Source organism: Pantherophis guttatus, chromosome 5 (assembly GCF_059756535.1).
Source record: "Pantherophis guttatus breed Tessera chromosome 5, ASM5975653v1, whole genome shotgun sequence".
NCBI lineage: Eukaryota > Metazoa > Chordata > Lepidosauria > Squamata > Colubridae > Pantherophis > Pantherophis guttatus.
The window spans coordinates 107,694,108-107,715,526 of record NC_142067.1 but is presented as its reverse complement, the minus strand read 5'-3'; the positions used below and the strand labels follow the sequence as shown (position 1 = coordinate 107,715,526).

The window sequence follows — 21,419 nt, the reverse complement described above, 5'->3', positions numbered from 1 at the left end:
AGATGGGGGGCGGGGCCAGTCAGAATTTTTACTACCAATTCTCCAAACTACTCAAACTTTCCGCTACCAGTTCTCCAGAACTGGTCAGAACCTGCTGAAACCCACCTCTGCCTGGTTTACTAAGGAATACATTACGGTAATACTTGTACAAAGTATTATTGTGTGATATGACAATCTCTTACTTGCTCTTTTAGTAATACATGTATAACTGCATCCTTCAATTAGAAGGAAATATTTATTTTTTAAAATCAAGCACAGTTCCCAAAAAACATTTCTTGACATCTGGAATATTTCCAATTTCTCAATAAGCCTTCAACCCAGCCTAATACAAGGTAATTCCTGATAAAAATTTCAGTGTTTTGGTACATAGTTCAACGTTACATTAGCATCATTTAATTTTAAAGCTTTTCCCCATAATTCATTGGATTATGGGATGCTGGATTCAATTCCATTGGATTTCACACACAACCCTGGTTTTTTGTTTTGTTAAAAGGACAAACGTAGACACACCAAACCATCAAAGTATTATATTGTATCATTCTTTGAGCAATTTCAGCTATCAAGTTACTCAGCCAAGTACCAGCATTAAGTTAGATACATCGAAACCCAAGTCAAAAATCAGCATATCAACTACTGCTTCCATTAATCATTTTCCATTTCAGCTTGGAACAGTTTTAGGGGGAAAAAACATAGCCAAGCTGAAATGGAAAATGATTAATGGAAGCAGTTGATATGCTGATTTTTGACTTGGGTTTTGATGTATCTAACTTAATTTAAGCCCTTGAGGGCTTGAATTTAACTTTGTAATTATGAAAATTCAGATGACATTCTGAACTGCTACACCTACCATTGACGCTACTGGCTGAGGATGATGGAAGAGAATCCAATTGGCATTTGGGCCAAGAGTTTAGGGAGTATTCTCCTGCTACTATTTTTACCTCAGTCATCACAGGTTACTTCTTGCAGTTATTTTAATTATTGGAAACCACTTAGTCACTATTGCGAGATTGGTTGTCTAATATAAATTAGAACTTCCAATCAGGTCAACTAGAGAGGGCCTACTTAAGATCTTGCCCTCATCAAATTGAAGGGAACATGGGCAAAACGGCTTCTACATCAGGAAGAACATTGTCCCAGATCTTCTGTTTTCAGAAACCTTTAATGTTTTTAAGCCGGCACTTGGATGATTTTAATGCTTAATGAGGATGGGGTTTTTTTGTTTGTATCTTCTGGTTATTTTTAGTTATTAGTATATACGGGAACACAGCTTTTTTCTTCTTCTTCATGCAGTCCAATATTTGATTCCTGTAGTATAAAATGTTACTACCAGAGGTGGGTTGCTGCCAGTTCGGGTGAACAGGTAGTTCTGATCATTGGCTGGGCCCACCCACCTGCACCAGAGCTATCCCGTCCAATATATCTCACTCTCTGGCTCGCTTGCCCCGCCCACGCAGCCCAGCTGATTTCCACGCCTTGCCCACTTTACTCACTGTGGCTACCTGATGTGTGGTTGAAGCCATGCGCTCACTTTTTCGTTTCTGCACTAGGCGAACTGGTTGTTAAATTATGTGCAGCCCACCTCTGGTTACTACATATAACTTTTATCCTAACAAATGAATGGCTCTATTTCTGTGATGATGTGCCTCACATAAGTTTTAATGAGCATTTAGTTTATTTTTTAGAAAGTATATAGAAAAGGTCCTGAATTACCAAGTCTGAATTACCAAATTAATTCAGATTTCTTACCTAAGTATTACAGGACCTGTCAAACCATACAAACTTTGCAACATGATTAAAAAGGATCGTTCTTTAAAATTAAAAGAGCATTTTAATGTTAAAAATGTTTTACAGGTAAATCTGAAGAGGTTTCTATTATGCAAGCATTATTTCAGCATTCTTTAGTGAAAATACAATTTACATGCTACCGTAAATTGGGCTGTCACTATTCTTACATTTATTTTGAAGCTGTGGATGGCTGGAAGCTGGAAACCAGGAAGCTGATGAATGCATTTTGAACCAAGAGGAGAGGTGACCCCACACATACTTTTAGCTCAGAAGCAACCATAAGTATGCTTTATATCACGGGTGTCACACTCACCTCATCACGTTGCTATCATGTGATGTTTCGCGACATTTTCCCCATTCACGGAGCTGAGGTGGGCGTAGCCTCCATGTGACACATCTGGCCCATGGGCCGCTAGTTTGACACCCCTGCTTTATATGAATCTTAAAACATTCATTACCCTTAAAGGAATCTAGTAATTTATCATTTCACACAGAATATTTTTATAAAACAAATATAAAATATAATTGAAATATATTTTTATTCTGTTAAAATATGACCTGATTGTCCACAAATCAATTTCTGTTGAGCAAGTAGAAAAATTCCCATCTTTTCAATTCAGCTCTGGAATCATCAGACATCAGCACAGGACAGTATTTTAAAAATGAACAGATTACTAATGTCCTCTGGTAAACATGAAGAGTATGCCTACCCCTTAAGTATAAAAACATGGTCTTAAATTTTAATAATACTGATAATACAATATTGTAACAATACAAAAGAGCTATCTTAAAGTGCAATTTTAAAGGGAAAAATGTTATTGTCTTGAAATATCATTTTAAAGCTTCAGTACTAGAGTACTGAAATTTGTGAAATTAATTTGGCCCCAAGGAGGATTACATTGGGAATTCAAAAATTCCATTCTATTCTGCTGATACTTGTTTCTTGGATACAATTACTTCAATTACTCCATTTTTTTCCTTAATGTGTTGTTGAGGTAGTATGATTTCCTTTTTTATTCCCTTCCAGCTCTGATGCCTACAAAGTCATGCAGATTCTCCAGCAATAGGAAATGGTTCCAAAGCCTTTTCTGGATTTTTCCAGTTGTGGAAATTCTCTTGATACCATTCAACTAGGATTAAAAACAAAACAAATAATTTTTACCTTTAAACACTCTTATAAGATAAATCCATGCCAGTTTTAATTTACGAAAATTAAATGAAATTAATGACTAACAACCTACTTACAACCTTATATCCTTTCATCAAAATTAACAGTTTATAGGGGCTTTCTGTACACTAGCAACTTTCCAACAATTTCAATTTGAAGCAGGTTCTCATCTAATGATGGAAAAAAATATTACACTATAAAATCATGGCTGAATCGGCAGTTGCTGGCAACTCCCACTCTTTCCTGGAATCAACCTGTAGCCACAGAAGCAGCCCACTATCCCAGGAAAAGGCAGTTTTCAGGAATTCCCACAGCTCACGTAATCCATACCCTATCCATTCAGATGCTTTGTTTTTCTTTTCAGTCCCAAATACTCCACATCTCTAGTATATCCTGGGCAGAAAAGGTTTGTTTTCTGGACATTTACCTGGAATTTCAACAGTAGGAGACTCACCTTGCATTTGCAAACATTAGCAGAAGCTGTTGAAAGCAAAGGAATTAGCATCAGGTGCAAATCATTGCAGGCACTTGCCCTGGAAGCTAATTCCAAAAGTTGGATGCCTTAGGAAGTTTGTTTTCTACTTAAAAGGGCTGCTTTGTGTTGAATATAATTTCCATGCATTGTTAACAGATGGTAAGTCTAGATCACAGGTGTCAAACATAATCACGTCATGTGACGTATCGCGATATTTTTTGCCTTTGCGGAGCCAGGGTGGATGTCGCCTGTGTGTGACGCATTTGGCACATGGGCCTCCAGTTTGACAGGCCTGGCCTAGATTGACTAGCTGTGGAAGTTGGAAACAGCAAGGATTTCTATCTTTGTATACAATTATTTGTGTATTGATGGGGGTGGGTGGGGTGGGCTGATTTATATGATGAGCTACCTTCAATTCAGATCAATCTATTTATTCCTATCTCACATAATGCCTCACACATTCAAATGTGAACTCTAATCCACAAATGTTTCTTGTGTTTAAGGTACCAAAAATCTTGTGTTGTTTTTCTAGGGAACAAGAATATTCCAAAAGGGGGGAAAAGATGCCAACCGTCTTGAACAGCATATATTTGTGGGAGGAACTTCCTCAATGAAGCGCAAGGACCGTGGAAGTTTGCAAAGAGGCAGAGAGACACTTTAAAAAAAAGAGAGAGAGAGAGATGCCTCTCACTCACACAAAGGAGTTTTTGGATCCCATCCACTCATGTTCTCAGGACAGAATGAGTATATAGGCAGTCCTCGACTTACAACAGTTCATTTAGTGACCGTTCAAAGTTACAATAGCACTGAAAAATGTGACTTATGACCATTTTACGACCTTTACAGTATCCCCATAATCATGTGATCAAAATTCAGACGCTTGACAACTGGTTCATATTTATGACCATTGCTGTATTCTGGAGTCATGTGATCACCTTTTGCGACTTTCTGACAAGCAAAGTCGATGGGGAAGCCAGATTCACTTAACAATTGGGTTACTAACTTATAATTGCAGTGATTCACTTAACAACTGTAGCAAGAAAGATCATAAAATGGAGCAAAGCTCACTTAAATGTCTCACTTAACAAAGAAATGTTGGGATCAATTGTGGTCATAAGTCAAGGACTACCTGTATTTTTTATATGGAATCTAAACCTGAGAGCTGCAATTCCCCCCCCCGCCCCCCCAGAAATGCATCATATAAATGATGAAGCTGAACACATGGAACTACCCAAGCAATAAGATAAAACATATCCTGTTCAAACAAAAATGTTTCATGTAAAATATATAAATAAGAATTAGCTTTCTGCTGCTCTTATAATTAAGCATTGAGCTTTCTATGAGAATCTAAGAAGACATGGCAACTGGACAACTAAAACCCAGGATTTAGTCGTCATGTTGCCAAACATAATTGCTGCCCAGGAACAGATCATTTGTGTTCAGATTTCAGGCTTATAAAATTAACCTCATAAAACTCAAAAGCAAGTTTAATTAAGTTCCCCATTGTAGAAATGGCAACTTTAACTGTCTAACTCTGTAACAAATTAGTGCATGAATTATGTGAAATTTATTTTCCAAATTAGTTTATGATGGCTGTTCATTTCCATTCTGCCCCTCTCCTGTTTCAATCTATAGATAACATACTTGTTTTCTTGATTCCTTCCTTCCAAGAGACCTTGGGTTTCCAGCCCAAGCTATACATTTTTCCAGAATTCATTGGATATCCCATGTCGTTTGTAGGTCTTAAAAAAAAGGAAAAGTTTTTCAATAGAAACATTTTATTTCCAGCAGCATTTGTATCGGTTATCACCATAAAGCCATCTTCCTTTGCCTCGGCCCTTAAATTGAAAAAGACTCCTTTCTTGTTCTGCTATTAAAATATGTACATTTAAGTAGAACAAAGGCAAATGTTACCCCACACTAATCAGTCGTACAATTGAAATCATTCAAAATATCAAATGGAGTAGCAACTATAGCCACAGGATAAGTGTAGCATTGGAGAAAACAACTGAATTATGCAGAAATGACCCAGGTGAGATGTTACCATTTATTTTTTTTAAATAAAGGAAATTTGTGATTTCAGGTCAGTGCTGACTCATGGTGATGCCTTAACAAGTCCCTGCATTTGCCTTGGCAACATTTTCAGAAGTGGTTTGCTATTGCATTTTTTCCTAGAGCTGGGAGGCTGGATGAAAGTTAATCTCCCAGTTTCTAGCCTGCCTTAATCACAGTATCAGACTGATTCTCGCCTTCTCTAAAAACAGCCTTAAATTAATAAGCAACACATGCTTTACAGCCCTCTGTAAGAGATTTACAGAATCAGCATATTGCCCCCAACAATCTGGAACCTCATTTTACCGACTTCAGAAGGATGGAAGGCTGTGTCAGCCTTGAGCCAGTCAGGATCAAACTCCTGGCTGTGGGCAAAGTTTGCCTGCAATACTGCATTTTAACCACTGCACCACCAGGGCTCTTGTAAAGCCATCGTAACCTTCATTAAGTGGGAAGAGGTAGGAGTTCCAGCTAAGGAGTGTGAGGGGGTGAGAATGTGCCATGGGCAGGCGCTGGGAGGCTGCTTGGCGGCCAGCAGAATTAGCCTGCAATACTGCATTCTAATCACTGCGCCACCACGGCTCTTAATCATACTAAGTCAGATTTAAATCAATTTGGAGAGTCAGATTTTAACAGGTAAACCTGATCTTTGCTATTATATTTCAGAACATTTTGCAGAAAACCTAAGAAATGTAAGAAATCCTGAAAAGCATGTTTGAAGCTTGTCATCTCTTAATGAGCTCATGGAATGCTTAGAATATTCTTAGTTAAACTAATTCTTAAGTCAGTTTCAGACCCCACATTATCCATGTCAGTTAGATATTCGTACTCTTAAGTTTGTATACTATTCCCACCACTTATCAGTAGAGAGGCATTTAAGTTATGCTGTCATGTAATAAGCGGAGAGGAAAAAAAGATGTTTCAGAAAGTATACATAGTTTGTTTTACAAGAAGCTCAGCTGTGTTGCAATACTTTAATTACACTACTTCAAGCAACTATCGTCCAATAAGTTTATTGGATAAATCTGATTTATTAAACTCTTAAGGGCCAGCCTCTTCTAGAAAATCAAAATATTGCTTAGCACCAGAAATGCCTCAACTATACAACTCAAATATCTCAACTAAGTCAACTGGCTATATTATTCTTAAAGTGTGCCTACCTCTGCTTTTTTGGCTAAAGGGATGCTGAAAAAGGGGGAAAAAACACCAAACAATTCTGAGCTAATATGAGATATTTTTTGAATTTCTGTATCCAATAAGCTGCTGAAAGTTGAATATGGCACTGGAATCTTTGGAGGCAATTATCTCCAAATCAGCACCCAGTATCTGCTAACAACCACACATGTACACTAATAATTTCCCATCTCTTTGATGTTCCCAAGCTTTTATGTAGTCTAATCCTTACAGATTATCCCTTTCATTCGAAATTGATTTTATACTTTTTAATTCTTCATCTTCCAACTGCACCCAATGCCTCTTATTGTTTAATTAAGATGAGTCACTCTTCATAAACATTTCTAAGTATCAGTATTCTTTAGAATCAATAGACAATGCTTAATTTCTGTTGATTGCAAATCGCTCCTTTTCAAGAATCCCTGTGCAGATGGTAATTTTGCTAATCTTTTAAAAGGAGATGGGGCAGGTAATTAAGAAAAACTGTGACCAGAAGCAATGAAACAGAAATAAAGGGGGGGGGGAACCAGATCTTATTGTAAGACAATGTGCTAATGACAAAATACAAATTATAAAACAGAACTGTTAAAAAGAGAATTGTAAAATAAACAATTCCACACAAAGAAATGTATTTAAAGCTTCTCCCTTCAGAGATTGAATCTTTCCCAGTTTTTAAAATCTAAAACTTGTGGTTGGTGAAAATTAGTGTAAATACAAGCCTTGAGTTTCATCTGTGAGACAAAGAGGGTTTCAAACTACAGCTTTTCTCTCAATCTTAGAACAGAAAAGGTGGCCAGGAACCAGTTTAGTATTATGCAGAAATGCCTTCCCATCTCCCGTTGGAAGACTAACAAAAAGCTGGGGATTATCGTGACTAAATGTGCCAAGTCGCCTACAGGCCTCCCTGCATTTTTTCTGCTCTGGGAAAAGAAAGTAATGCACTAAAACTCCATGCTGTCTTCTCAATACAACAACCCATCCCACAAAGGAACGGGCCAGACTACTTTGGGGTTCAGTGTATTCACATTTTCTCAGAATTGACAGAGTTATGTGTCTAATTCTGTGACAAAGAGTAAATATTTAAGAAGATTATTTAAAAAAAAGGAAGCAATCCTAACAAATGATTTGAAATGAAGCCTACTCAGTCTTACCTGTCTTTAACATAATCCATCCAGTGTTCTATCTCAGCTTCTGAACTAGTATTTTTAATCTGACAATGAAGAAAAGATGCATATTACCAACTAAATATTTGATAATCTTTATTTAATTAACCTTCTTTGAATAGATATTTCAATGAATAATTGGAACAGCTTTTATTGTACATGGATTTGTTATTAATGCATTTCAATCAGGACTAATACCAGAATTCTTGCAATCATAATATTCTAACTTAAATATTATAGAATTACAGATGCAAAAAAAAGTATCTAATAGGAAGACATGTACAGATAGATACGATCCCATTTTTCTATTGTGGAACTATGTTGTGGGCAGTCTCACAATGGCTACCTGACCTCAAAAGTTGCAACTAGTAGAAAAGAGATGACTAGAGGTAGCCCGTAGCCCTTGACGTACAGCCAAAATTGGGACCAGAATCTGGGTCGATGAGTAAAATTGTCCTTAAGCAAGATGCCCACATAGAATCATAAGGCTGGAAGGGACTTTGAAGATCTAGTCCAACCCCGTTCAAAGAGGAGACCTTATACCATCCTGGACAGATTGGAATCCTGGGTAAGGAGCACGGGGTGCCTTGGGGGTGGTGGGGAAGGCCCTGGAGGAGAATTCTTTGTTGGACTACAGGTTTGGAGTTAAAATCCTAGAATATAAATGCTTTCGTTTCCATATGGAGACCGCTTCTGAACTTTGTGCTTGAAGTAGAAAAGAATGAAACTTTGATTTTCGGTTTTACCGATTAGACTGGAAGATCTTTATAGAAATATCTAGTTTATATTATTATGGAAAAACAAAAAGTTGTGATTTAATGTTGATGCCTTATTTTACTGCAACAGATAGTCGGAAGTTAATGCTTCTTTTCATTTTCTCTTAATCCTTCCTTACTTTTCTTCCCCCTCCCCTTCCTCCCCATTGTTTTCCTATTTTCTTTTATATTTTGTATCTTATTTTATCTTATAACAGTAAAAATGTTAACGCTGTGGAGTTAAAATCCTGAAAATTTTAGCTTTATTCCTGCAGGACTTCCTTTCCCCTCTGCCCATTGCATAATTTCAGTGAATCAGCCTTTATAACAGACAAGTCATCTTCTCTCTGAGGGGAGAATTTCAGAATCCTTTTTTTTTTATTATTTGAGTAAAGATCTACATCCAGAGGAAGGAGTGGGAATGACACAACTACCTACCGAAGTAGTAGTTTCTCTTATATCCCCACAGTGTCAAGTATCACAATATTGATCTATCCTTGTGGTTTGTCATATGACTTTTTTTTATTACAACATTTCAAACATTAAAAAAAACTGAAGCAAAAAGAGATTTATAATGTCAAACATTTTAAATAAAACCAAGAACTGCCCTAGTGAACTCAAGTTAGCTCTTGGCCATTTTACTACCCTGTTTCCCCCAAAATAAGACATCCCCTGATAATAAGCCCAATCGGGTTTTTGAGCGCATAGCAATAAGACCAAGCACTTATTTCAGGGTTCCAAAAATATAAGACAGGGTCTTATTTTCGGGGAAACACGGTACTATTGCTCAGGTCACCTATCTTCAAATTTAGTTATTACTCACAAGATGGATTAATTCCTTTGCAAGCTGGGTAATAGACATTGCAAAACTGGTCCCAATGTTGTAGATTTCGCCTGGCTGCCCTTTCTTCAAAACGGTAAGGAATGCTTCTGCTACATCGCCAGCATAAAGAAAATTTCTTTTCTGAAGTCCTGAACCATGAATGCAACTAAAGGAAAAAAACAAGAGTAGATAATTTTTAGTATGGATTATTAAAAGCAAGGCCCTCAATAATAACGGAACAGTCTAGTCAAGTTTTCAAGGAGCTACACTCACTAAAAGACAGAAGAAATCTCTAAATCCTTCATTTTATTATTCAAATTGATAGTCTTTGCTGGGTAAAGTATGCAAAAAAGAAAAGCCAAATGTAAAGCAAATAATAATGTACAATTTTCATTACCAATAAAATTCCAGATGACACATAAAACATGACATTCCTAAACTGTAGATTGCTGGGGACCATGGGAAGGAAAAAGAGATTAATATACAGAAGCATACAGCTTCCTCAACCAAGATTTTAGTTTAGTGAAAAGCACAAAATAATAAAAATGATCTAGCACAAATTCTATGACCTCTGCTGGTGAAAAGCTTTATTTAAACACCCAAATATAGCTTCTCATTTGATGACAAGCAATACACACACTAAAATAGATCCAGGGTCTGAGTTCCCGCCCATTTGTTCATATTGCATATTTAACAGAACTCAACAATTCCCCACTCTATATTTAAATAAAGAATTGCATATATATGGAAACATAATTATATGCATTAAAATGAAAATTAAATACACACCAAACTCCAAAGCTCTGTTCCCTTTTCTTAATATTACAAACTTCTTTGGCAATAAGAAGGGAATTAATTTTATAGGCATATCCCGATTTTTAGCTATATGTTCAATTTTCAGGGTGTGACATGGCTTATTTTCTTACACAGTTATTTTTAAATGAGCACATACATGCATACTAACACATACCATTTTCTATTCTGCTGTAAGAGAGAAATGAATTTAGGAATAACCTAGGAAATATAAAAGACAAAATGAACAATTATTAAAATTCATACTACTTTATGTTTTTTATGTTGTTTTTGTTAAAATTCATACTATTTTAAAACAGAAAATAATGCAGCTTCATTGCTTTGCTGCAAGTTTTCATAATGCTCGCTGTCAGATCCACCATCTTCATCTTGGCGCCTCGCTGGCATCCTACCATCAATCGATTGGGGGGGGTGGGGGAAATAGGCAATTGGCATGTAGAGGGAAGAGATGACCTAAAAAGGGATGTGTGTATATGTGTCAGGTTTGATGGAAACTAAAGATATGAGAACCAGCTTGTTCCAATCTTCAAAGCCCTGGAGCCTGGGAAACGATGCAAATTGCACCAAGTGGCACCAAACATCCGAGTGGTTCCCAAAACATCTATACAGCACACTATTGATCGAAGACTAACCGGTCAAGGGGGGAGGGCCGGGAAGAAAGGGAAAATCTGTAACCTTTTATGCAGGAACCTTAGATCTAGCCTTGCTTTTGCTGCAACCACTACTCCTTAGTAAAAGAACTTATCACTTCATGGCTAAGTGGAGTCGAGGGTCTTTCTTTCCTAGTTGGGGCAAGCCTGACACTACCAATAAACATAAAAATCCCTATCTTCCATCAAAAAATTTCACTGAGTTATGCGCTTGGTATCAGGAAGTGCTTTGCATGCATGAGATGGAATGAGAAGAACCTCAAGCCTTGTTTCAACTCTTAAGGCAGCTGATTAAAGGGGAATGCAGTGGCAAGTAACAGGCACACATCTGCACAGTGCTGCTGCTGGAGGGAATAAAGGGGCTGCATGTGCAGCATCAAACCGTAACAGAGCATTCCTTATCTATCTGGAATTCTTAAAGCAGCAAAGCCCATTTTCACATACTAGAAGCTAGTATGTGAGCTAGGTTGCAACATTCATGCTGTTCATTCTGTAAATTAAAACCTCAAAGTATAGGCTAGACACAAAATTGTTATTTAATTGGGCTATTGGAAATAACACTAAGACGAATTCTCCTGTAAGCAATTATTGGTGACAGAGAGAGATTCACAAAAGTCCAATATTATCACTTTCTAGCCCAAGGAGGGCCAGCAGGCCAGTTTGGTCACATCCCACTCCAAAATAATTGGAGATTAAAAATTGTAGTTATTGGAGACCCAGCTGGCTCTGTAAATATTTCAACGTCTACCCATCAGAAATCTCAAAACTGCAGTTTGGACATAAAATGGCAAATACTCTATTCTAAGCACAGATATCTCATAATGGTCAAGCCTTTGGATAATTATGGATCTGATAACAGATGCAGGTCCAGCTTTTGGTACATTTTGCAGATTTTAAAAAATGCCCTGAATATATGAGAAGATTGACCTGATCAAATCTATTTAATTGTATCTTGGCCATATCATGAATTGTCCTAAAAACAGTATAGATTGTCATTTTTTCAAGGAACATGGGGCATTTCCATGGTAAACTATAAAAGCTTAAGAAACTAAAAAGACCTTGATTTAACTTACTTTTTCTGGAAACTGATGGGGTCCATAAACGTTGCTGCTCCGTGTGATAACCACTGGAAACTTTAACGTACACATGACAACTGTATTAAAATGAACCCAGTCAAAACTGCTATTAATGACCTAACATGAGTGATATCCAGTTAAACCCATTCCTGGTGGCATAATTTCTATTGCCAGAACGGCAACAATCCCCTTACAGTTTTTTTGCTTCCTCAGATTCTACTGCTAAGGACTGATATCAGTAAAAGAGAATATGTCAGCTGCCACCTTAATGCTTGTTTGTGTGTCACTACTATACAGTGACAATTTGCCATGGACTCTGGGGAGGGTGGATGTTTGGGGGAAAGCGATAGTATTAACTGCTGTTATCTCCCTGAGATGCTGCTTCAAGGTCACCTGGCTGGGAGAAGAACGCAGCTGCATATGAACCTACACTTGAAGTGACCGTTCTGAAAACAACTTGTTTGAACCTGATTGGTTATGGGGGATCAGCAATGCAAGGCAGTTAAAGGAGGGGAAAATTTGAACTTAGAGATTTTGGCACACGAATCTCAGTTCTGGGTATGCACTACTTGAATGCACTTCTAATAAAACTATACCTTTCTCGACATATGGAGCCAAGGATCATTTCTACTGTTTGTATATGTATGTGGCAGGTTTGACAATATATTTATAGCTTAGGGTTCAAACAAGGGGTCCTTGATACCCTCTGAGCTTGGCTGTCTTCTTGCAGACATTTCATCACCCAAATTTAGCACTGATATTAAGGACTGCTGTCCAAGGGCACTCAGGTAATGCCTGACTTCACCCATTATTTTTTGCCGACAGAACAACAAAAAGACATGTATTGCTAAGGCAGAAAGGCTAAGATTAAAATGGCACAGTTAGCAGAAGGATCTAATTTGATCCACTGCACCTAACATTAAAGATGAAAGTGCAAGGAACAAGCTGGTTTCTAAAAATAGGCAAGCAAACTAGGACCCCTAAGCTACACCTAATTTCTAAATCTGCTTCCAAAGAAGTTGTTAAAAATCAGTGACATGGTTTCTCCCCATTGGGAGGCAAGCAATAGTAGAAAACTATGGTGTAAACTTAAAAAAAAACTTTCATACAGTTTAAAAATGCCAAGCTCATTCTCCATGCTAAACAAAAGCCACAACCTCACCCTGGCATATGGGTGGGTCCCAACCGCCTCCTAATATGTGTGGCCTCCAAGTTACCCCTCCCAGCTCTGTGGCACAAATCACTACCTTTTGTTATGCATTCACATTCCTTTAGACACAAACAGATAACTGATAGAAGCTTTTACAACCCCCCAATGTCATTTATGCTCACCCCATATCTTTCCCAGTAAGATTGGACAAAGCATTCAGCCGCTGCCTTAGATGTCGCGTAAGGATTTGTGGGTTGTTTGGGTGAAGATTCATCAAATTCCTGCAACGTAAGTTTACATGAAGTTAACTAGTACATGTAACTCCAATACCGGCAACAAATATTAAGTATCCAGTTGCAAAATATATATAGGTAGTCCTCAGGTTATGACCATTCACATTCAGCAACCGTTCAAAGTTACAATGTTGAAAAAAAGATACTGAGAGTTCTGACCACGATACTGAGCCACAGTTACAGGATTGTGATTTCTGATGTTCCCTGCCAGCCTCTCACAAGCAAAGTCAATGGAGATGCCAGCAGGAAGTCACAATCATGTGAGATCCTTGCCTAATGACTCACACTTAACTATGGGCAGAATTGCAGTTGCTAGCTGATATGGTCACAACAACACAACAGCGATTGAAATTCTGATCCTAACTACTGTCGTAACCTCAGGACTGCTTGTACTCATAATTTGTTCTGCTTACTTGTACATCAAATTACAATCAGGAAACGTTCTGTAAGTATACACACAAATGGGCATCTTCAATGCCTTTTTTAATAGAAAATAACATAAAGATTTAAAATATTGATATCATTTCTTTATAAGAGTTTGGAGCTATAAAATCAATCAGAACCACACAGGAAAAAAAAGGCAGGAGATTTCAACTTATAATAGCTCACCTTATCACAACTTCCTCCATAAACTTCATCAGTGCTGACATATACAAACTTTTCCACATTAGCCTTATAAGCAGCCCGAAGCAGAATGTAAGTTCCATAAACATTAACATAGTTGAACTCAAGTTTGTGCCAAAATGAAAGATCTACATTTTCAATCAAAAAGAATAAGGAGGGTGTCACTTTGACAACTGAAAACAATTACAATTCTTAACAGAATGCTCTGATAGAAAAATGTGTTCTTTATTCCCCAAACATCACACAACAAAATGCTTCTGAAAACGTTACAGCTGCAAACTAACAGCCCACAGAAGCATAAAGCAAAGAAAGAGCATTTCTCTTTCTTTGTGAACAGAGAGGTTCATAAACCTCCCAACTTTGGGCAAAGAAATCCTAGATAATGCCTCAGACACACACATATGTTAAGAGAACACTGGAAGTCTAGATAAGTGGAGCTTATGCATAATAGCATTATTACATTTTAAATAATGTTTTATTCTTATGTTCAGGAGAGATTGTCTTGGTTTTTTAAAAATTAAAAAGACAGAAATAAATCTTTAAAAAAACACACAACATTTTAGCTTGAATAGCTAGATATTCTAAAATCGATTGTCAGACTTAATAGCAAACAGGAAAAACGTATATTTAAAATTATTATTGCAGAGCAGAATCTAATACAGAATTAAGCATATTAATCTTAAAAAGTGCAATGTCTGTGCCAGATGCAGCCATGGTCCTTTCAAAAAAATTTCCTTTTATGAATTGGTACATATTTAGTTCCCTTTCCATAACTATAACAATTAAGGACCCTATTTTAAAAAGTAATATTTTTCAAATATCCCAGTAAATGTAGCAGCAACATAACTAAATTGCATGAAAAATAAGACTGTGCGGCACATAAATTTAAGTCTATGCCAAATAAAAATTCTAATGACCAAAACAGACTGTGTACAAATTACTCTACTTCATCTATATAATCTACACTTCAACAGAAGTGGCAAACTGAAATATTTAAGTCTCTACCACCAGCCAAATCATAATACGTAGCTTATTACATGAAGCATTAGCTCTGTCCCTTCCACAAAACCTGGAAGCTATTGAAGAATGCTTTATCAATCCTGCAAGATGGTGACAATTACAGGGATATGCCATGCTCACCTACATGCGTTTGAGCTGCAAAATGTAACACTATATCAATTTTCTCAGTCTCAAATAATTCTTTTATGAAATTGGGTTCACAGATGTCTCCCTAATAAAGAAAAAGGAAAATATAAAATCAGCATGGAACAGCAAGTTATTTTTTCCAATGGTAAGCATTTGATATATAATTGGTATATAATCTTATGGAAAATTGCAGGCTTTCATCTCAGTTTTCATCTTATAACAATTGCACAGTAGAATCAGAGAGCTGGAAGGGGAGATTTTACACCAATTCCAACTTGCTTAGTACAGGAATCTAAATTAGGATTAGCACTGTTCTGTTCTCTCTTCTCTCCCCAAACTTCTATCAAAACTAAATATAATCAGAACTTTAATCAGAGGACTTGATTTCCATATCACTGATTATAATCATCAATAATTCTCTGAAATGTTTCTGATTTTGGGGGATACTTAAAATACAATGTCCAGTATTGGCCACTGTACTCAAAGTGCAGTCTGACCCAGTGATGGGTTGCTCCTGGTTCTATAGAACTGGTAGTAAAACCAGCAGGAGGCTCCGCCCACCCGGCACAACATCATCATTGGTGATTTGCACATGCGCAGAAGAGCAGCCGCGCATGCACGCACGATTCCACTGAGAACTGGTAGCAAAGGTAAGTGGAACCCACCCCTGGTCTGACCACAGCAATGTAAAACTGAACTATTATCTTCCATGAATTGGAAATTAAACTTCTGGTAAAAACAACCTAAAATTGTCTTTGCCGTTTTAGCTACCACATGATGTTGCTGACTCAAATTTAGTTTACAATCTATTACTATTCCCCAAATGCTATTATCAAGCCAGTATCCCCCATCCTATTTTTGTACATTTGACTTGCATTCTAGGTGAAGTATTTTGTCTTTACCCGTTCACTTTCGTTTTATTTTTAACCCAACTCTCAAATTTACTCAAATCATTTAGAATTATATTGTATAGCTGTCCTAATATATTAACTTTCTCATCCAATTCTTGGTTATCTGCAAATTTATTAATAATCTCTCCATCTTTTCATTCAAGTTATTAATAAATCTGAAGATCATGTGCTTGGAAATATGGCAGCCTACCTGAGACCTTGTTTCACTATAATCAGGAACCACTGATGATCACTCTTGGGAGTCTAATTCGAGTCAACTATGTCTTATCAAGCCACCCAATATGCTAGAACTGAAGTCGTAGTCATTTGATCTTAAAAACCCAATGAAAAGAAAAGTTTACCTGAACAAATTTGTAGTTCTCTTTCTCAGAAACTGTCTTAAGATTTGTTAAGCTTGCACAGTAGTCCAGCTTAACAAAAACAGAAAAGGAGAGAAAGTGAGAAAATAAGTGTTTTACACGAGAAGTTGCTAAACGCAAGACTTTTTTATATTAAATGCTTTGGTCCGAGAATTCCAACTTTTACAGAAGCAGTTTTTTTTAAAACGCTAAGATAAGAATGCTGATATCCCTCTGCTACAATTATCACAATTGCTGGGTAAAGGTATATAGTGGATACAAAAAGTCTAGTGTCTTGTTAAAATGCCAGGTTTTTGAGATGCAATAAAGACAAATCACTTCATAATTTTTTCCACCTTTAATGTAACATATAAGTTGTACCATTCAATTGTACAATTCATTCAAAATGAACAGGTTTGCTATGAATTTTAGCAGCCTTCTCAGTTTTTAGAAACTGAATACAAACTTTTATTCAGAAACAGAGTTTGTTCTTTTATTTCCATGTATGATGCAGAATTCATATATCATATGCAGCATATAACATATACTCAGTTATAAAGATATATAAATTCATCCACTTGAATCATTATTAGCACACCACCCTTTAGAACATGTTATATAGCCTTAGATTCCTCTCCCACCATGTTGTCAGCCTGACACTGTTATTAGGGTACTGCTTAAAAATGATTCATTTAATTTAAACCAATGGTCTTACCTTATCCAGATTAATGATCGTGTAGTTAGGATACTTTTCCACGAGGGAAACTATCACATGGGAAGCACTGTCAATTTTGGAAGGAAAAAAAACCACAGGTGGTGAATGTGCAGAACCCATACCAGACTTCAGTTTTTTTTCTAAATCTTGTTCATGGACATCAACAGCTTTCCTCAGTTTTTTTGCTCTGGCAGTAAAGATCAGGAGTTGTATTTTCTGCTTCTCTCTCTTAAACCTAAACTAAGATGTTTAATTACCTCTAAATAAAAACTAAGAAATACACCACAATGAGTGAGGCTATTTTTTTAGTACTTTGAAAAAAAAATTCAAAAGTACTAATTACAGGTAATCCTCAAATTACGACCACAAAAAAATTTCTCTTGATAAGTGAGAAATTTGTTAAGTGAGTTTTGCCCCATTTTACAACTTTTCTTGCCACATTTGTTAAGTGAATCACTGCAGTTGTTAAAATTAGTAACATAGTTAAGTGAATCTTGTTTCCCCATTGACTTTGCTTGTCAGAAAGTTGCCAAAGACGGTGACATGATTCTGGGACACTGCAACGGTCATAAATGTGAGTCAGTTGTCAAGCATCCGAATGTAAATCACATGACCATGGGGATGTTGCAATGGTCATAAGTGTGAAAAATGGCCATAAGTCACTTTTTTCAATGCCATTGTACCTTTGAATGGTCACTAAGTGAACTGTTGCAACTTGAGGACCACCTGTAATGGTACAATTTATTTTGACGCTCTTTAAATCCTGTATTTTAAAGGCTAATTTTGTGAGAAATAACTAACAAAACTTTAAATATGCAAGATAATCATCTATTAGAGAGATTTCAAATATTTTTCAGTCTCAAATATGGGGCTTCAGAAGTGCATTGTAAGGAAGGGGTTTAAATCAAAAGAAAATTACAAGTACTGTGAGGAAATGTGCAGTACAGAATACACACAGACTTGAAAGCATAGAATCAGCCCTCACAAGGCAAACAGCTTCCTTTCAGGATTTCAAATGCATAATTTGAATATTAGTGACTCAAATGAAAAAAAAGCATCTAGCTACAGCAGATAAAAAGAAATCTGGGAAAAAAGAGGTGACTTATTAACTCTGGTCACTGGCTTCATTTCTAAAAAGTTATGCCCAAAAATAGATGAGCAAAAAAAGAACTCAGGCTGAAGTTCTAACCAGAACTGAATACCGGTAATTAAGCTTCTTTTTATTTGCACATAGTTCAGACAGAACTGACAAGCAACTTACTGTGTAGCAACTTTAGGAATTCAAAAGCAGAGACTATCCTTCCTTGGAAGCAACTCTAGCTTTGTTTACACAGTGGTTTTGGATATAAATATAGCATATGTATATTTAATTTTTTTATATTAGTTCATAATATAAAATACAAACGCACAAAAGAAACTAGTAGAAAAATTAAGAGTAGAGAAAAGGGAAGGGAAGGGCTAAAAGTGTAGGAAAATTAGAGGAAAAAGAACTTGACTTCCAACTCCCTTATAAAATAATATCAAACCTCAAAACTTTTTACTTTTACACAATAGCATAAACTAGCCCTTTCTGTAACAGCAAACCTATCTAATTGGTCAAACCCAAAAACAAAAGTTTAATTTTTATCCCCCCACCTCAAGCACAAAGTCCTGAAGTGGTTTCTGGGATGTATATTTATTTTTCTTTTTTTTCTGTAAAAAGATTAAGCACATTTTATATATACATACATACATACACACACACATATATATACATATATATATATACACACACACACATATATATACATATATATATATGCACACACATATATATACATATACATATATACACACACACAAACGTATATATAAAAAAATAAATAAAAATAAAAATTGAAGACGAGGCATGCAAAATTACAAGATAAACGTATAATTTGTGGGAATATATATGTATATGTAGACATATATGTATATGAAGACAGATATACAGGAATATGTATATATGTGTGGGTATATACGTATATATATATATACACATATACATATACGTGTGTGTGTGTGTGTGTGTGTTATGTATATGTATTCCCACAAATTACACGTTTATCTTGTAATTTTGCACGCCTCGTCTTCAATTTTTATTTTTATTGTTTTAGGATTTTAGGATTTTTTAGGATTGACGCGTCTAATGTTGAGTAAAATAAACCCCGTCATCCTTCCCGCTCCAAAAAGCACCTTTAAAAGGGGCAACTTTTTTCTCGGCTTCCCAAGGACCAAGGGTATTCCGGCAGCGAAAAAAAACCCTTTTAACCTTGGAAACCGGGAAAAAGGTTGGAAATTTGGGCAGCAGCAGCAGCGCCACCTCCCCAAACTTCTGCCCCGCTCAAAATGACTCACATGAAGCCGGCGCCTCCGGTCACCAGGACTCGCTTCGTCAAGCCCCGCGGAGCCCCTCCAGCCCGCGAGACCCCCGCGGACATATCCTCCCGCGGAGCCCAGCTCCACTTCCGCTCCTTACGTCAATTCCGTCCGCGAGGCCGAGCCTTCTCGCGCGCGCTAGGCTCGGGAAGGCGCTAGGCCCATTTGGGCGGCCTGGTCCGAGACTTTGTCCCTTCTGCAACGCGGCGCCCGCGAGCCTGTAACTGCTCTCGTTAGTCCCCCCGTTAGGAGCTCTAGAGCAGGTCTCTCCAACCTTGGCAACTTTAAGGCATGTGGACTTCAACTCCCAGAATTCCTCAGCCAGCAAAACTGGCTGAGGAATTCTGGGAGTTGAAGTCCACAAATCTTAAAGTTGCTAAGGTTGGAGAGACCTGTTCTAGATCCCAGGTCGTTGCGGTTAATGTGACCAGGACTCTTTGCGCAACAACACCATACTAGGAAAAAGTCCCAAAGGTGCTTTTTTTTCCTCCCAAGAGGCAACTGGACTTTCTGATTTTTTCTTCCAAGACGTTTTGCTTCTCATCCAAGAAGCTTCTTCAGCTCTGACTGGATGGTGGGGAATGAAAGTCCAGTTGCCTCTTGGAAAAAAACAAGAGGCAGACTACAGGAACCAGAAGAACTACTCAAGTGACCCTGAGGACACAGATAAAGCTCCAAGTGCTTCAACGACACTCTAAAACAGTGTTTCCCAATCTTTAAGACATGTGAACTTCAATTCCCAGAATTCCCCAGATGGCTGGGGAATTCTGGGCTGGCTGGGGAATTCTGGGAGTTGAAGTCCACATGTCTTAAAGTTGCCAAGGTTGGGAAATACTGCTTTAAAAGGATGCAAATAACCAGCTGTCTGCAAGGAATATAAATCCTTTCATTCCCCACCATCCAGTCAGAGCTGAAGAAGCTTCTTGGATGGAGTCCAGTTGCCTCCCGTAAAAGCACCTTTGGGACAACCATGACTTGGATGACTGAGAACTATCTCCATAGACAACTACCAGAAGAAAAGGAAACCAAATGATGGAAGCCAACCAAGAGGAGCAGATTTCACAAAAGCGTTGTCAGGCTGTGCTTTAGCTGGGTTAAAATAATGTTGTGGGAATTTAAAACAATCAAACTTCTCAATAAAACAGGCAGGGATATTCCGAGTGGCTTGATTTAGAAAGCTCTCCTTCCAAACTGTTGACATAAAGCCACCGCTCAACACGTTAAGAAGGAGACGAGGTTTCGAGGACTGGTGAGTTCATTTAGTATAATGGACTTACTGTAGATTTCTGAGATGGAATAACCCTTGAAATAATAGAAAATATTTATAGCTCGGGGTTTTAGATTTTGGCTGTGGTTTGCTCTCCCGAGCTCGCTATTTAGTAATTTAATAATAATGATATATTTAATAAATTAGACATATATAAGCTAAAGAGGAATGGGACAAGACACTTCTACAAAACTTTCCTCATGATGTTACCTAGCCTGGTAACGAAACAGATTTAACAGATTAACAGAGTTGGAAGGGACCTCGGCAGGCCATCTAGTCCAACCTCCTGCCCAAGAAGGAGACCTTATATCTGCCTCTACTTAGGATACAAACCCTCTGCCAAAACGAAATACCCTTTTCTGCTACCCAAAAGAGAATCATTCAAATCCGTTCGAATTAATGCTTAAAAGCACTTTTGATGCATGCGTTATTTGGGGCAAAGAGGAGTTAAATGGCGCTGCTGGACATTTAAAGCCCCACGGGCTCAGAATCTGGCCTTCCAAGGGCTGGATGGGAAGAGCCCGCCTCGCGATCCCAAATCAGAAGTTTAAAACCGGGGCTCGACTAGATGTCCTCCTGGGTATCTATCTATCTATCTATCTATCTCCACCACTACCACTACCACCACCACCAGACGTCGCCTGC

At 37.4% G+C, this 21,419-nt stretch overlaps 1 protein-coding gene across 3 annotated transcripts; it reads right to left on the bottom strand.

Moving 5' to 3' along the window:
* Window positions 1-2,305: 2,305 nt before the first annotated feature.
* TGDS (TDP-glucose 4,6-dehydratase) lies at window positions 2,306-19,807 on the bottom strand. Of its 3 annotated transcripts, XM_034417439.3 has the most exons (12): window positions 19,487-19,807; window positions 17,111-17,177; window positions 16,399-16,467; window positions 15,141-15,231; window positions 13,986-14,128; window positions 13,266-13,364; window positions 11,931-11,990; window positions 10,365-10,408; window positions 9,395-9,560; window positions 7,805-7,863; window positions 5,073-5,170; window positions 2,306-2,915 (listed from the first exon to the last, which is right to left on the bottom strand). In XM_034417439.3, exons 1-12 carry the CDS (start codon window positions 19,567-19,569, stop codon window positions 2,830-2,832), a joined length of 1,065 nt encoding a protein of 354 aa, XP_034273330.2. In that variant the 5' UTR covers window positions 19,570-19,807; the 3' UTR covers window positions 2,306-2,829. The 3 variants fall into 3 exon arrangements, with proteins under 3 accessions (XP_034273330.2, XP_034273338.2, XP_087751584.1); XM_034417447.3 differs by lacking the exon at window positions 11,931-11,990 and having other exon boundaries at window positions 19,487-19,802; XM_087895458.1 differs by lacking the exons at window positions 2,306-2,915; window positions 5,073-5,170; window positions 7,805-7,863; window positions 9,395-9,560; window positions 10,365-10,408 and having other exon boundaries at window positions 11,545-12,010; window positions 15,145-15,231; window positions 19,487-19,802.
* Window positions 19,808-21,419: the final 1,612 nt, after the last annotated feature.

Bases quoted from the DNA above. Each gene is read 5' to 3' on its own strand.
- TGDS (XM_034417439.3), bottom strand. From the start codon at position 19,569: ATGTCCGCGGGGGTCTCGCGGGCTGGAGGGGCTCCGCGGGGCTTGACG. The intron at 17,178-19,486 runs GTGAGTCATTTT...CAAAATTGACAG, and splicing joins ACCGGAGGCGCCGGCTTCAT to TGCTTCCCATGTGATAGTTT. The intron at 9,561-10,364 runs GTATGTGTTAGT...TTTTTCCTTTAG, and splicing joins TTACAGCAGAATAGAAAATG to TTGCATTCATGGTTCAGGAC.